The following is a 14,178-nucleotide window of genomic DNA, read 5'->3' as shown; positions in this document are numbered from 1 at the left end:
TTACGAGGAGGGCATTCTTGTCAGTTGACAATTTTTATGAAAACTTTTCTTCTCCTAAACTCAAAGCGCACACCACCCACAGCCAGTCCGAGCAGCGCATCTGCCCCACACACGATCTGTCTCAGACCGCATACACATACACAATGTCCGTGTCCGGGCAGACCGGGACAGACCGGGACAGACCGGGACAGACGTCTGCAGTGGGGACACACACGACTCTTGAACTGTCTGCTGCTGCTGCTGCTCAGACTCGCGTCCTCTCCTCGGTGTGACCGTGAATGAAGCCGCCGCCGCGGGAGGCCCTTGTTCCCCGTGACTCATGGAGGATGGCGGCGGCGGAGAGACCGACACTCATGCCCAGGTCTGCTGCTCGCTCACGGGGGAAGAAGAGAGGGACAAACTGGAGAAGCTGCTGGTGCTGAAGGTCTACAAGAGGAGGTGGTTTGTCCTGCTGGTGCTGTGCCTGCTCAACTTCTCCAACGCCACGGTGAGACTCTGTCCCCTCCGGACACCGGGAACTAACCCTCACCGAGATTTAAGAGGCATTGTGCTTTTCCCTGGACGTTACTTAGTGAGCTTTAACAGAAGTAGATCATCAGTTTACATTGTGTTCATTATAAACTGTAATATAGATCTCAAACAGCTCATACTGATAGAAACATTGACTTCCTGTTGAAAAGTGCAGAGCTGATAAGCCCCGTCTCGTCATGGTGACAGCGTAACAGACATGTTATTCACATGTTATTCACATGTTATTCACATGTTATTCTTTATTCACATGTTATTCACATGTTTTTATGTTTTTGAACATTGTCTTTGTGACATTTGACAACTCAAAGTACTACAGAGGACAGGGATGTGGGCGGGGATAGGGGGTAAGTTGCATGATTACTCAACAGAGTTGGGGGTAACGCTTTAGCTGTTAACGTGTTAGAGTACTCAATTTACTTTTTTTCAGAGTAACAAGGAACGTAACACGTTAGTTTTGTGCACCCATGTAATCTAGTACTCCCCAAGTGACTTTCAGCTCAGTAAAGATAGTTGCACTGTGCAGCTAGTGACTCTTGTCCTCACGCCAAAGAGAAAAGACACTTTCAGATGCACGTTTGGAAAAACTCCTTCTCCTTCATTATAACCACTATTTAGTATGTGAGGAGTCAATGTGTGATTTAAATAAACTACAGTTAAAACAAGTGTGTTCTGTTGTTGTGCGTCGCTGCTCATGTTGTTCACTGCTTGAGGACGACACGTGTTTATTGTATGACATTGTGTTGTGCTCATCTTAAACATAAAAGAGAAAGAAAGCTCATTAAACACATTTACTTTGTTACTGTGTTTGTAATAAAGTCAAGTCGTCAGGCTTGTGGTATTGAACAGTAAAGACCGCCTTGTGTTCTGAGGACAAAGTTCCAAATCAATGAAGGACTCACGTCAGGATTTACCTCTGTTATAATGTTGATTATTGGTAACTCAAGATTACTCTAAAGCGTTTCTTTTATAACACAGTAGCGCAGAAACGTGTTTTCCAGGGCAGTAACAAGATAACGTAACAAGTTACTTATGTAACGCTAAACTTAATTATTCTTAATAAAGCATGAACAATCTTTTATTCATAATGAACAAACTGTTCATTAAGAATGATTCAAGATTAACAACTACGTAATTAAGGGGTTAGGAAATTAATGAAGTAGTTAATCTGAATCATTCTTAATAAACTATTTGTTCATGAGCAAAAAAATAAATTTGAATTCCAATTCCATTAACTGGCCAAAGGTTTTAAGAACAAATATGTTCCACCACACATTTGACAAAGAACTGGTGGTTCCTTCTTACAACTTTTGTCCACAATTTATTTTTGGCTGTGGAACCTGCCAGGACGCCTGGGGGACTACACAGTCATGTTTTTATGACATAATTAATGAAGTGGCTGTTCTTAATTAAGGATAAGGTTATTATATGTCTTGTTTCCACTGGTTCGCTTTGGAGCAGATTGATATTTAAGGAGGAGCTTCAAACCACAAGGAGATGATTGGATTAGAGAGAACACCCACTCGGGTTAAGACAATAACAAAAGCAGATAGAAACATGTTTTGTTTTTGTAAGAAACATCAAAAAAATATATCCACAAACATTGAACCCTATTGTTATACATCTAGAATATTATATTAATCTAATGGTTTGAAGTCCTAATTTCACTTTTGTTTTTTGATACTGACATGAACTATGTGCCTTAGTACTTGGATGGGAGACTGCTGTACTGCCCGGGGCCACAGTGAGGCGCTTGTGCACACTGGCATGGCCTCGTGTTCCCTCTGATCACATACGTTTCACTCACTGTTCAAGCTTTACACTTTCACTTCCTTGTTTATGATCTTTTTGGGGCACTAGCACATGACTTGCTGTGGACTCTTTGACACATGAGTCACATGGAACGTATGGTCTACTTCTACATAATGCGCTGCCTCAAACCTTTCGTAGATGTGTGAAAGTTCAGCGTCATCTGTTCTCATCATGTCAATTTTATTACAATTATTTGAATAACGCCCAAAATCAAAACAGTATTTGCCTCGAGTGTGACAAAGCATTTCACTAAAGGCCAGACACTGCAGGTAAAGAAGAAAAACATCTTACATTTAGTGATATCAATGTGCAACATTGTTGCTTCCTCATACAGAACTGTCAGTGTAATCCCTCATTTGTCCAGGTTTATATATGCTCCCTCTCTCCCTTCATTCCCTCGTCTATGGGAGGGTATATATGCTCCCTCTCTCCCTTCATTCCCTCGTCTATGGGAGGGTATATATGCTCCCTCTCTCCCTTCATTCCCTCTTCTATGGGAGGGTATATATGCTCCCTCTCTCCCTTCATTCCCTCGTCTATGGGAGGGTATATATGCTCCCTCTCTCCCTTCTTTCCCTCGTCTATGGGAGGGTATATATGCTCCCTCTCTCCCTTCATTCCCTCGTTAGTCTATGGGAGGGTATATATGCTCCCTCTCTCCCTTCATTCCCTCGTCTATGGGAGGGTATATATGCTCCCTCTCTCCCTTCATTCCCTCGTCTATGGGAGGGTATATATGCTCCCTCTCTCCCTTCATTCCCTCGTCTATGGGAGGGTATATATGCTCCCTCTCTCCCTTCATTCCCTCGTCTATGGGAGGGTATATATGCTCCCTCTCTCCCTTCATTCCCTCGTTAGTCTATGGGAGGGTATATATGCTCCCTCTCCCTTCATTCCCTCGTTAGTCTATGGGAGGGTATATATGCTCCCTCTCTCCCTTCATTCCCTCGTCTATGGGAGGGTATATATGCTCCCTCTCTCCCTTCATTCCCTCGTTAGTCTATGGGAGGGTATATATGCTCCCTCTCCCTTCATTCCCTCGTTAGTCTATGGGAGGGTATATATGCTCCCTCTCTTCCTTCATTCCCTCGTCTATGGGAGGGTATATATGCTCCCTCTCTTCCTTCATTCCCTCGTCTATGGGAGGGTATATATGCTCCCTCTCTCCCTTCATTCCCTCGTTAGTCTATGGGAGGGTATATATGCTCCCTCTCCCTTCATTCCCTCGTTAGTCTATGGGAGGGTATATATGCTCCCTCTCTCCCTTCATTCCCTCGTCTATGGGAGGGTATATATGCTCCCTCTCTCCCTTCATTCCCTCGTTAGTCTATGGGAGGGTATATATGCTCCCTCTCCCTTCATTCCCTCGTTAGTCTATGGGAGGGTATATATGCTCCCTCTCTTCCTTCATTCCCTCGTCTATGGGAGGGTATATATGCTCCCTCTCTCCCTTCATTCCCTCGTTAGTCTATGGGAGGGTATATATGCTCCCTCTCTTCCTTCATTCCCTCGTCTATGGGAGGGTATATATGCTCCCTCTCTCCCTTCATTCCCTCGTTAGTCTATGGGAGGGTATATATGCTCCACTCTCCAGTTAGTCTCTGCTTGATTGTCGAACTGTCAACACAGACATTCACGCCTGCTAAGGTCTGCTAAGGTTTATGTTTCTTATCTCCTGTTTATGTTACTCTGCAAGAGACACTTTTAGTTTAATTCATCTGATCGCACATCTGAAACCTGTTTGCATTTGTTCACTTTTCCTGAAATAAAGGGACAGAAAATACCTGTTTTAGACCACTAGAGGACCACAAAATCATCCATCCATCCATTTTCTTCCGCTTTATCCTGGGCCGGGTCGCGGGGGCAGCAGTCTAACCAGGGACTCCCTGACTTCCGCTCCCCAGACACTTCCTCCAACTCCTCCGGGGGGATCCCGAGGCGTTCCCAGGCCAGCCGAGAGACATAGTCCCTCCAGCGTGTCCTAGGTCTTCCCCGGGGGCTCTTCCCGGTGGGACATGCCCGGAACACCTCTCTAGGGAGGCGCCCAGGAGGCATCCGGAACAGATGCCCGAGCCACCTTAGCTGGCTCCTCTCGACGTGGAGGAGCAGCGGCTCTACTCCGAGCTCCCCCCGTGTGGCCGAGCTCCTCACCCTATCTCTAAGGGAGCGCCCAGCCACCCGGCGGAGGAAACTCATTTCGACCGCTTGTATCCGTGATCTTGTCCTTTCGGTCATTACCCAAAGCTCATGACCATAGGTGAGGGCAGGAACGTAGACCGTCCGGTAAATCGCACAAGCTCAAGTTCTTTCCCCCCCAGCGAGGTGACATTCCATGTCCCCAGAGTTAGTCTTTGTGTCCGGAGATCTGGTCGCCGAGGCCCCTGTCGTCGACTGCCGCCCAGATCTCTCTGCATCGGCCTCTTATGGATCCTCCTGCAGGTGGTGGGCCCACGGGAGGGCGGCCCCACGTCGCTCTTTTGGGCTGTGCCCGGCCGGGCCCCGTGGGGAAAGACCCGGCCACCAGGCGCTCACCAGAGCACCCACCCCAGGCCTGACTCCAGGATGGGGCCCCGGTGACGCCTATCCGGGCGACGTAAACGGCCTTGTTCTTAAACTCATCATAAAGGGCTTCTGAACCGATCTTTGTCTGACCCGTCACCTAGGACCTGTTTGCCTTGGGAGACCCTACCAGGGGCTTAAAGCCCCCGACAACATAGCTCCTGGGATCATTCGGGCGCTCAAACCCCTCCACCACGTTAAGGTGTCGGTTCAAGGAGGGGACACTGGATTTAACACAATTTAAATTTTCTTCCTCTGTTGTGACGTAATGTATTTTTTTTAACTTCCCAATGGCTTTCGGCGAGAGCCTCCTCAGAATGATTCATGTGAAGAACTCAGTTCAGAGTGAGGCACAGATCAGTCTGACATGGGCCAGGTATCAGTTACAGAACAATAGAGGATTACTCAAACAAGCAGAATACAACTTTACAAATTTGAGTACTGTATTTTCCGGACTATAAATCGCACCAGAGTATAAATCGCACCAGCCAAAAAAATGCATAATAGAGAAGAAAAAAAACATATATAAGTCGCACTGGAGTATAAGTCGCATTTTTTGGGGGAAATTTGTTTCATAAAATCCAATTTTACATCTAATCCCCAAAGCAGTGGTAGCAAAAACAGGGTCTCACAGCAGAAATGCTCTCTGTAGCTCTGTAGCTCTGTAGCTCTGTAGCTCTGTAGCTCTGTAGCTCTGCAGCGCAATGTATTGCCAATAGCAGTGCGACTTATAGTCCGTAAAATACCATAAACTAATGATGAACTCGGTTTATCACTCAGCTCTGAGGTTCATCACAGGAGAAGGATACAGAACTCCTCACTGTCAACTCTAAAGTAGAATGGCAATCATTGGATGCAAGACGAAAACAGCACTGCCTTTTGTTTGTGTTTAAGGATCTTTTTGGCATTTTGCCTGATTATTTATCAAGTTTATTTCACATCAGTTCAAGTATTCACTGTTTGAGGTCTCAGGGCATTTTTATCTTACAATCCCATCGTGTCAACACAGAGACAGGAAAAGACTTTCTACAACTTTACTCCCTCACTGTGGAACAAAACAAACTTTTTAACTTATATAATTTTTTCAAGTTTAAAGCACTGGTCAAGGACTACTCTCAGTGCCAATGCACTTGTTTTATATAATTGTATCTCAGATTGTATGTTTAAATGTGTTTTCATGTATTGATTAATTTTATTGATAGTTTTATTTGTGTTTTAATATCCTATGATTGTTGTTTATTTTGTGTTGTGTTTTAACAGGGCCATGAAAAATAACTTTTCTCATTGGGTTTTCCCTGTATAGATAAATAAAATTAATGAATTGATGAATGAGGAAAGACTGTTATAACAAGGTTAAAAGCTCATTAAAGTTGCGTTGACAGAATGTCTCCTTTAAAGTATCAATTGGGATACTTCTGACATTATTATTGACATGATTATTACACTTTGAACATATTCGACGCAGATATTGTCTGCAGTGTTTGTTCCTTGGCAGGTCACAGTGCCCCCGTTCCCTCTCAGACATCCCTCACTCTGTCACTGATGGCAGGCTTGTGTCTGGGTTGTGTTGCAGTTATGGCTGAGCTTTGCACCCGTGGCCTCTCAGACGGCGTCCTACCTGGATGTGACCTTGGCGCAGGTGAACTGGTTGTCCCTTGTTTACATGCTGGTGTCCGTGCCCCTCAGCTTGGGAACCACGTGGATGCTGGACACCCTAGGGCTGCGCATCACGGTACGTCCACACCGACACACACTCCCACACCAGAGCAGACCATTCTTCAGCAGCAGGGAGATGGACACGGAACCTATTTATTATGAAAATGGGGAAATACATTCAATCATGTTATTCATTTGTTCTGAAAATAACTCTGTGTAACATTTCTGGTAATGGGTAGGCCCCCTTCATGACTCCATAGAGAGATAAGTTGAAACCAAACCATGGAACATTCCCCATGGAGATATGTTTTTTTAATTTTTTTTTATATATTGTTTTCAAAATGTTTGAAACACTTAGCAAAAACATGGAACAGGAAGAACATAGCAAAACAAATTGTGAAAACATAGCAAACAAAACTAAAGCACAAAAAATATTTTTTAAAATCTCATTTATCAAATTTTATAATCAAGTAATTTAATTTGCCGTATGTCAGTTATAATATTGGTCCAGTCCTGGTTCGACAGCTCAGTTTTTTGAGATGACCTTTTCCGCTGCTCCCAGGAGTACCGCTCCTGAATAAAAGCCACAGAAATGAAATTTACAAAGAAAAAATAAATTGTACATGTACTGGCCGAACGTGTCAATAAGCCGTAGGTGCTCACGTTGTGCCAAGAGATATTTACATAGAAATACGGTCGACGGTAGTGAATTCTCAGTGCGGGGCGGGTTATAAAACGCAGACCACTGTATCATATGTCAGCGCGTTCAAATTAGGTTCCTCATTAGACTCATTTCTGAGTGAATATTAATTGGATTGTAATAAAACACAGCATTTTGAATCTTAACATACAGAGAACACTGAGCTGTCCCTACTTTCCCCTCTGTCCCTACTGTCCCCTCTGTCCTTGATGACTGATTTACCTGTGTCTGTGTCTTCACATCTGGATCATCTGCTCCTGAGCTCGAACTTATCTAGTGAGTGTTGTGTTGTAACATGAGATATTTACACAGAAAGATTGTTCCACAATAGTGAAGGTCTGAAATTCTAATTTCACTACAGCAGGTTCTGAACTGCAGCTTTATATCACATTTCTGCTTCGCATGTCTTTGAATTCGGCCGTGTCTAGAGTCACTTCCTCATTAGGCTCATTTCTCTGTGAATATGAGTCTGATTATAATAAAACACACAACGTTTTGAAGCTTAAAATACAGAGACCACTACGTGTCCCCTGGACAGTGACCACTGATATCTTCTTCTACAGTGTGTCAAACGCTTGCGCTTCCTTCTAGATTTCCCCCTGGTGGCCGTTTGCCAGTAAAAATCTATAAATTAGATGCACCGTTGTAATGACCGCAGTATTCAAAGCGTGGGGAAAAAGTAGCGGCTTAAAGTCAGAAAATGTCATCAGTCAAAATGAATGGCTCAACTGTTTGTCATCTGCCGGTAAGGCCTGTACAGGAACCTCTGGCACGCCGTTACTATTATTTATTATTATTTTTCCATTGATCTTCATATTTTGGCTCACACGAGCACAGCAAAGCTCTGATTTGAGCTGAAATAAAGTAAACCCCAACCTCTCTTTTCTTTTGACAATTGTAGAGTTTTGAATTGGATACTATTTTTTTTCCCTTCATTTATTTAATCCTCTCGTTGAACAGCCAGTTGGGAATAGAAATTGGAAGCGTCTAGACCAGATTGCCATTTAAATGGCTTGGTCTGACTTCCAGTTTTTACATCATAGTAAAGACACGCTGTAAAGGCCATTTTTGTAGTATTTTCTTAGTTGGGCTGAGAATTATTTTAATCTAGCAAATTGCTAAATTTGCTAGATTTATTATTTTTCTCTTGGTGGAGGCTTATAGGTGGAGATAGATTCCCTATATTCAGACAGGTGTGGAGGCTTTACCTGGGCTTCAAGGCCTATAGTTTTTGACTGTGCTATTTTGGCCTATAATTGTGCAAAATATTTACGTGGAATTGAATCAGTTTTGGATTTTTGAAACCTGCGGCTCTAAATAAATCTACATCATTCCAAAAGTCTGGACATTGATTTCATTCAACACCTCAGCACACATCAATGACAAGCTAAGGCCCAGACTGCCATTGGAACAAGTCATATGGGATATGGATTTTGTCACCACACACGCATTCGCTGCGCTGCGGCCGAAATCAGACTTAACAGCTTTGTTCGTTTGTTGTCATTTTTGTATATCATTCAAGGATTGTCTTATGTTATTCAATTCAATTAAATGTATTTTTCTTACGCCCAAAATCACAACAGTGGTTGCCTCGAAGGACGACTTTGAGAACAGAACAATGTTCATAGGGACTTGGCTATGTCCCAAAGTTCCCTGTCCTTAGACCCTCCTTCTCGGCCAGGAACATCTTCCAAACCTCCTTGCGAAAAAGTATGAACCTGGAGGAGTTCCACAGTGAAGGAGCGATTTGACTCCCTCAGACGGACAGGCAGACGCGCCTCAATTTGCAGATAGACAGTGGAGCTGGAGCCACTCAGAAGGAGAAACAGTTCTTCGAGGCAGATGAAGAACTGTTTCTCCAGGCAGTTGAGGATCTGGATCCACAGGTCAGTGATGTGCCTGCAAATTGAGGGTGTCCAGAAAATAATGTATTTCCTCTTCTTCTGGAAAGATTCAAATGGTGATTGATTTAATTGGGTCTTTACATTACTTTGCTTGTCTCGTATTTTCAAAATTGTCCTTTCTGCTTGTTTTTTTTAAGTTCCCAGGCTAATAATTTTGAATATTTTGATCCACTCTCATAATATCATTGTTTGATAAAGAACATTTTCTATTTCCTGTGAAGTCAGATCATTATTTTTTCCTCTTATCTTTTTAATTTCCTGTTGCATTTTTAGTTTTTCTTGCAGATCATTTAGCTTGTTTCTTTTTTGCAGAGGAAATGGCTATAATATTTCCTCTCAAAACTGCTTTAGCAGCATCCCAGAGGACGGGTAGGGATAAGTCATTCTGTTCTCCACCGAGGTCACGGTCCGACAGCTTTCATCGTTTAGGTCCTGTAGCATTACCTGTCTTGTGTTGTCAGTGTTCACTCATCTCTTGTTCCTTCTATCTTGGGATTATGTGGTGAAATGGCAGCGAAGGGAATGCATTTCTTTGTAGACCAACGTTGTAACTGGAAGTTATGGAGATATGTTTTACTCAATTTAATAACATTTATTTTTGTAGCGCCTAAAATCACAACAGCAGTTTCCTCATAGGGCAACAGTGAGAACAGATTAAACATTGTTAATAGGGAATTTGCAAATGTCCCAACATCCCCTGACCTTTGACCCTCCTGCAAGAAAAACTACAAAACCTCTTTGGGAAACAGTATAAACCTCGAGGAGACCCACAGTGAAGAAGAGCTCCCACTCCCATGAGGAGGAGACAGATTATTGAGGCAGAAGAAGAACTTTTCGGCAGATGAAGAGGGTCAGCATCAGCAGATGTGAACAGCAATGAACAGACTACAAGTGAAATCAGATATTAATGTTGATGAGAAAAGTTGTGTTTGTCAGAGGATAGTGCTCAAGCTGCCATACTTTCCCCATAGTTGCTCCTAGGGCAGCGTAGCTGAAACTGTAGCTTTATATTTCTGTTCCTAACTGGCCTGACCATAAGCCATTTCAAAGAGGAACATTTTAAGCCTGGTCTTAAATGAAGAGACTGTGTCGGCCTCTTTAACATGGACAGGAGCTGATTCCATAACACAGGAGCTTGGGAGCTAAACGCTCTACCTCCTACTGTGCTTTTAGAGACTCTTGGGACCACCAGAAGGTCATCATTTATGCAATTCAATTCAATTTATTTTTGTAACACTCAAAATCACAACAGTTTCCTCTGAGGGCGACAGTGAAAAACGGATTGAACAATGTCCATGGGGGCGAAGGACGATGTTCCAGAGTCCTCTTTCCAGGAAAAACTACATAAAACCTCCTTGGGAAAAAGTAGAAGGTTCCAGAGTGAAGGAGAGCTCTGACTCTCACAGACTGACAGACGGACGCAAGGGAGACAGTGGAGCTGGAGCCACTCAGGAGGAGAACCAGTTCTTCAGGAGGAGAACCAGTTCTTCAGGAGGAGAACCAGTTCTTCAGGAAGAGAACCAGTTCTTCAGAAGGAAAACTAGTTCTTCAGGAGGAGAACCAGCTCTTCAAGAGGAAAACCAGATCTTTCAGGCAGATGAAGGACCATCCATATGGGGTAGAGACCGCTTCACCAGGAGCGGAGCATCTGTGTCCACAGGTCCTCAGGGATGGAAGGGAATGAGAAAAACAAAAGGCAATGAACAGTTTGCAAGAATAAGTAGTCAGAAGTAGAGGATAGTGCTCAAGCTGCCATACTTCCCCCAGCATAGTTGCTCCTAGGGCAGCATAGCTGAAACTGGCCTGACCATAAGCCATTTGAAAGAGGAACGTTTTAAGTCTGGTCTTAAATGAAGAGACTGTGCCGGCCTCTTTAACATGGACAGGAGCTGGTTCCAAAACATAGGAGCTTGGTAGCTAAACGCTCTACCTCCTACTGTGCTTTTAGAGATTCTTGGGACCACCAGAAGGCCAGCATTTTGAGAGCGAAGAGCTCTGTTTGGATGATATAGTACTATAGCATCTTTGAGGTAGGATGGGGCCATGTAATTTATGGCTTTGTAAATCAGGAGGAAGAGTTTAAATTTGATTCTAAACTCGACAGGAGCCGGTGAAGTGACTCCAGCACTGGCGTAATGTGCGCTCTTCTTTTAGTTCCTGTTAGTAATCTTGCTTCTGAATTTTAGGACACGCTGCTCAGAATCGCTTTTAGGCAGGATTCTTCTGATTTTGGCTATATTGTGCAAATGGAAATAGGCTGTTTTACAGGCTTGATTTATATGAGCTTTAAATGAGAGCTCCTGGTCAAATAAGACTCTGAGGTTTCTTACAGTAGAACTGGAGGCTACCTGCTCAGATGAAGCGTCTCGTAGATGTTTAGGGCCCTGCTTAATGACTGTTTTTTTTCTGTAATGTTCAAAGCAAAGATTATATCTGTTAGGGCTGCACAATCAAATCACGATTTGTGTTGACATTTGAGAAAAAGACTGAAACATGAACGGATAAATTAAAACAAGAATCCCTTGTATTTCAGAACATCTTTGTAGAAGTGTATACTACATGTACACATTAAAAAAAAGAAAGAAAGAAAGACAGGTTTGTTCTTTGCACAGGGCATCCCCTTATCTACACAATTGTAGCCTTTCTATTTTGATAGTTGCACCAACTCAAATGGAGAGAATATGATTGAGAATACAGTTTATTTAACCAGAAAAGTTACAAGTCAGGTCTGTTGAGAGACAAGCCCCCTCACAGCAAGAGTGCGTGTTTGCACATCCGTGTCTTTTGTCTAATGCCTTCCAACTTGTAAATTCACACTGAAACAGCCTTCCTACTTGAAGAGTCCCAGTTAGAAAATCTAACATAGCGATGCCCTGTATTTGAAAGACTTAATCAAGTGCAATTCTCTGACATATTGTCTATCTTATTGGTGCAATATTCTCCGTTCATATAACTGCTGTAAATAAGAGTGTTACTTTTGTTACTCTTATTTTTAATTTGTTTTACTTTTTATTAAGAATATAAGAGGTTTTTTATAAGAGTTTTTATAAGAGCTTTTCTATTAAAAGTGTTTTTTTAATAAGTTATCTGTTCTTTTACTTCTGTACCTACTTTGTGTTGCAACCCTGGAATTTCCCCATTGTGGGACAAATAAAGGCTTATCTTATAGTAAAAAATCCAACAGCTATAATCTTTTTCGTACTTGTGTTATTTTCCCTTTAGTCTGAGAACCTGTGCTGCCGTTGAGCCTCTGGAGTTATGAATGCAAATGTTGCTAACGTCTACACAGTGGTTAAGTCAAATAATGCAAATAGTCACTCACAAACAATCCTTTATAAAATTAAATGTAAACAGTAAATTATTTTTATTATAGCTTGTTTTTAGGAAACTTGGCGACAACATCACTCTGAGGTCTGAGGTTCAACCTCCGAGAGCGACTGGAATGCAGCACCAGTTTATGTTCTGGTGGTGAATGTGTCTCTCTCTGTGCTGCAGCTGATCGTGGGCTCCTGGCTGAACATGACAGGAGCTCTGGTGCGTTTCGTCGGTGCAGCCCTGTCTGAGTACTTTGCCTCGAGCAGGTACCCCGTGGTACTCTTGGGACAGACACTCAGTGCTCTGGCTCAGCCCCTCATCATCTTCACCCCCACCAAACTGGCAGCGCTGTGGTTCCCCGAGCACCAACGCGCCACCGCCAACATGCTGGCCTCCATGTGTGAGTACCCCACATCACCCCGACATGTGTGAGTGACCCACATCAACCCGACATGTGTGAGTAACCCGCATCCCCCCGACATGTGTGAGTACCCCACATCCCCCCGACATGTGTGAGTAACCCGCATCCCCCTGACATGTGTGAGTAACCCGCATCCCCCCGACATGTGTGAGTACCCCACATCCCCCCGACATGTGTGAGTAACCCGCATCCCCCCGACATGTGTGAGTACCCCGCATCCCCCCGACATGTGTGAGTACCCCACATCCCCCCGACATGTGTGAATGACCCACATCCCCCCGACATGTGTGAGTACCCCGCATCACCCTGACATGTGGTACTACCCCGCATCACCCTGACATGTGTGAGTACCCTGCATCACCCTGACATGTGGTACTACCCCGCAACACTCTGACAGCTGCAGGTGGAGAACGCTCAGTGTTAAATAAATAAATCAAGAGTTTGCGTGGCGCACGCCTCTAGTGGTCACTTAGAGTTCCTACACAGTTCCTCCTTTTATAGATGAGGCCCCTGTGCTCCAGACTCACTTTTTGGGGTCCTTAAACGTAAGTAAATTTGTTCATTTAAATTTTAGTAGTTAAGTATTTCCAGTACCTTCTGCTAATCAACATAATATGTCGATTAATATGTGGGTAAATACTAAACATCTATTTAATGCATTATTAGTTTCACCCATTTTAGTTTGCCATTTCTTCATCATAAATATATATATATTTAATAAATTGTGGTTATTAAAAGCGTTTGATGAGTTTCATGTGCAGCTGAGCTGTGTGTGAGCAGCATGAGGCTCTCAGCTCTCTAGTTTAAGCCTCGTCTGCAGAGTTAAACTAAGGGAGCGTACTGCATAGAGACCCCTGTGGCCCCTGCTCTAGTCACGGGGCCCTGCTCTGAGAGGAGGGAGGCGGGGCAAAACACACACATGCAGGTGGCTCTCATTAACACCGCGTAACATGATGGCAATATTTGCACTGTGGCACTCTTAAAACTCTTTAAATAGTGATCATGATGAATGTGCTGCATCTCCATCTGAAGGAGGAGTCCATCTTGAGACTGTCCCAGAGAAAAGCTCTTTTGTTTCCGTCCCTGGGACGAGACAGTGTTAGTCTCAAGCCCTAGGGCCTGTATATGAGCCTCTCTCTTCTGTGTGCAGCGAACCCTCTGGGCCTGCTGCTGGCCAACGTCCTGTCCCCTCTGCTGGTGGACTACGGGGGTATCCCCACCATCGTGAGTCTCTCTCTACCCCCCTCTCTCCCTCCCCCCTCTCTCTCTCTCCGGCTCTCTCT

The 14,178-nt window shown here is 43.8% G+C and overlaps 1 protein-coding gene across 1 annotated transcript in view; it reads left to right on the top strand.

Moving 5' to 3' along the window:
• The first annotated feature begins 215 nt into the window (after positions 1 to 215).
• slc49a3 (solute carrier family 49 member 3) overlaps positions 216 to 14,178 on the top strand; it is a 30,408-nt gene continuing 16,445 nt past the window's right edge. Inside the window, exons 1-4 of the mRNA XM_072435889.1 lie at positions 216 to 487; positions 6,473 to 6,631; positions 12,655 to 12,874; positions 14,046 to 14,119. Of these exons, the coding sequence (XP_072291990.1) occupies positions 320 to 487; positions 6,473 to 6,631; positions 12,655 to 12,874; positions 14,046 to 14,119 (621 nt within the window). The 5' untranslated portion in view covers positions 216 to 319. The remainder of the gene's footprint in view (positions 488 to 6,472; positions 6,632 to 12,654; positions 12,875 to 14,045; positions 14,120 to 14,178) is intronic.

This window comes from Eucyclogobius newberryi, unplaced genomic scaffold, assembly GCF_026437365.1.
Source record: "Eucyclogobius newberryi isolate DKJ021-1_F unplaced genomic scaffold, fEucNew1.0.hap1 SCAF_11, whole genome shotgun sequence".
Classification (NCBI taxonomy): domain Eukaryota; kingdom Metazoa; phylum Chordata; class Actinopteri; order Gobiiformes; family Gobiidae; genus Eucyclogobius; species Eucyclogobius newberryi.
Note: the sequence above shows the minus strand (reverse complement) of the source record. Positions and strands in the feature narration are given on the sequence as shown.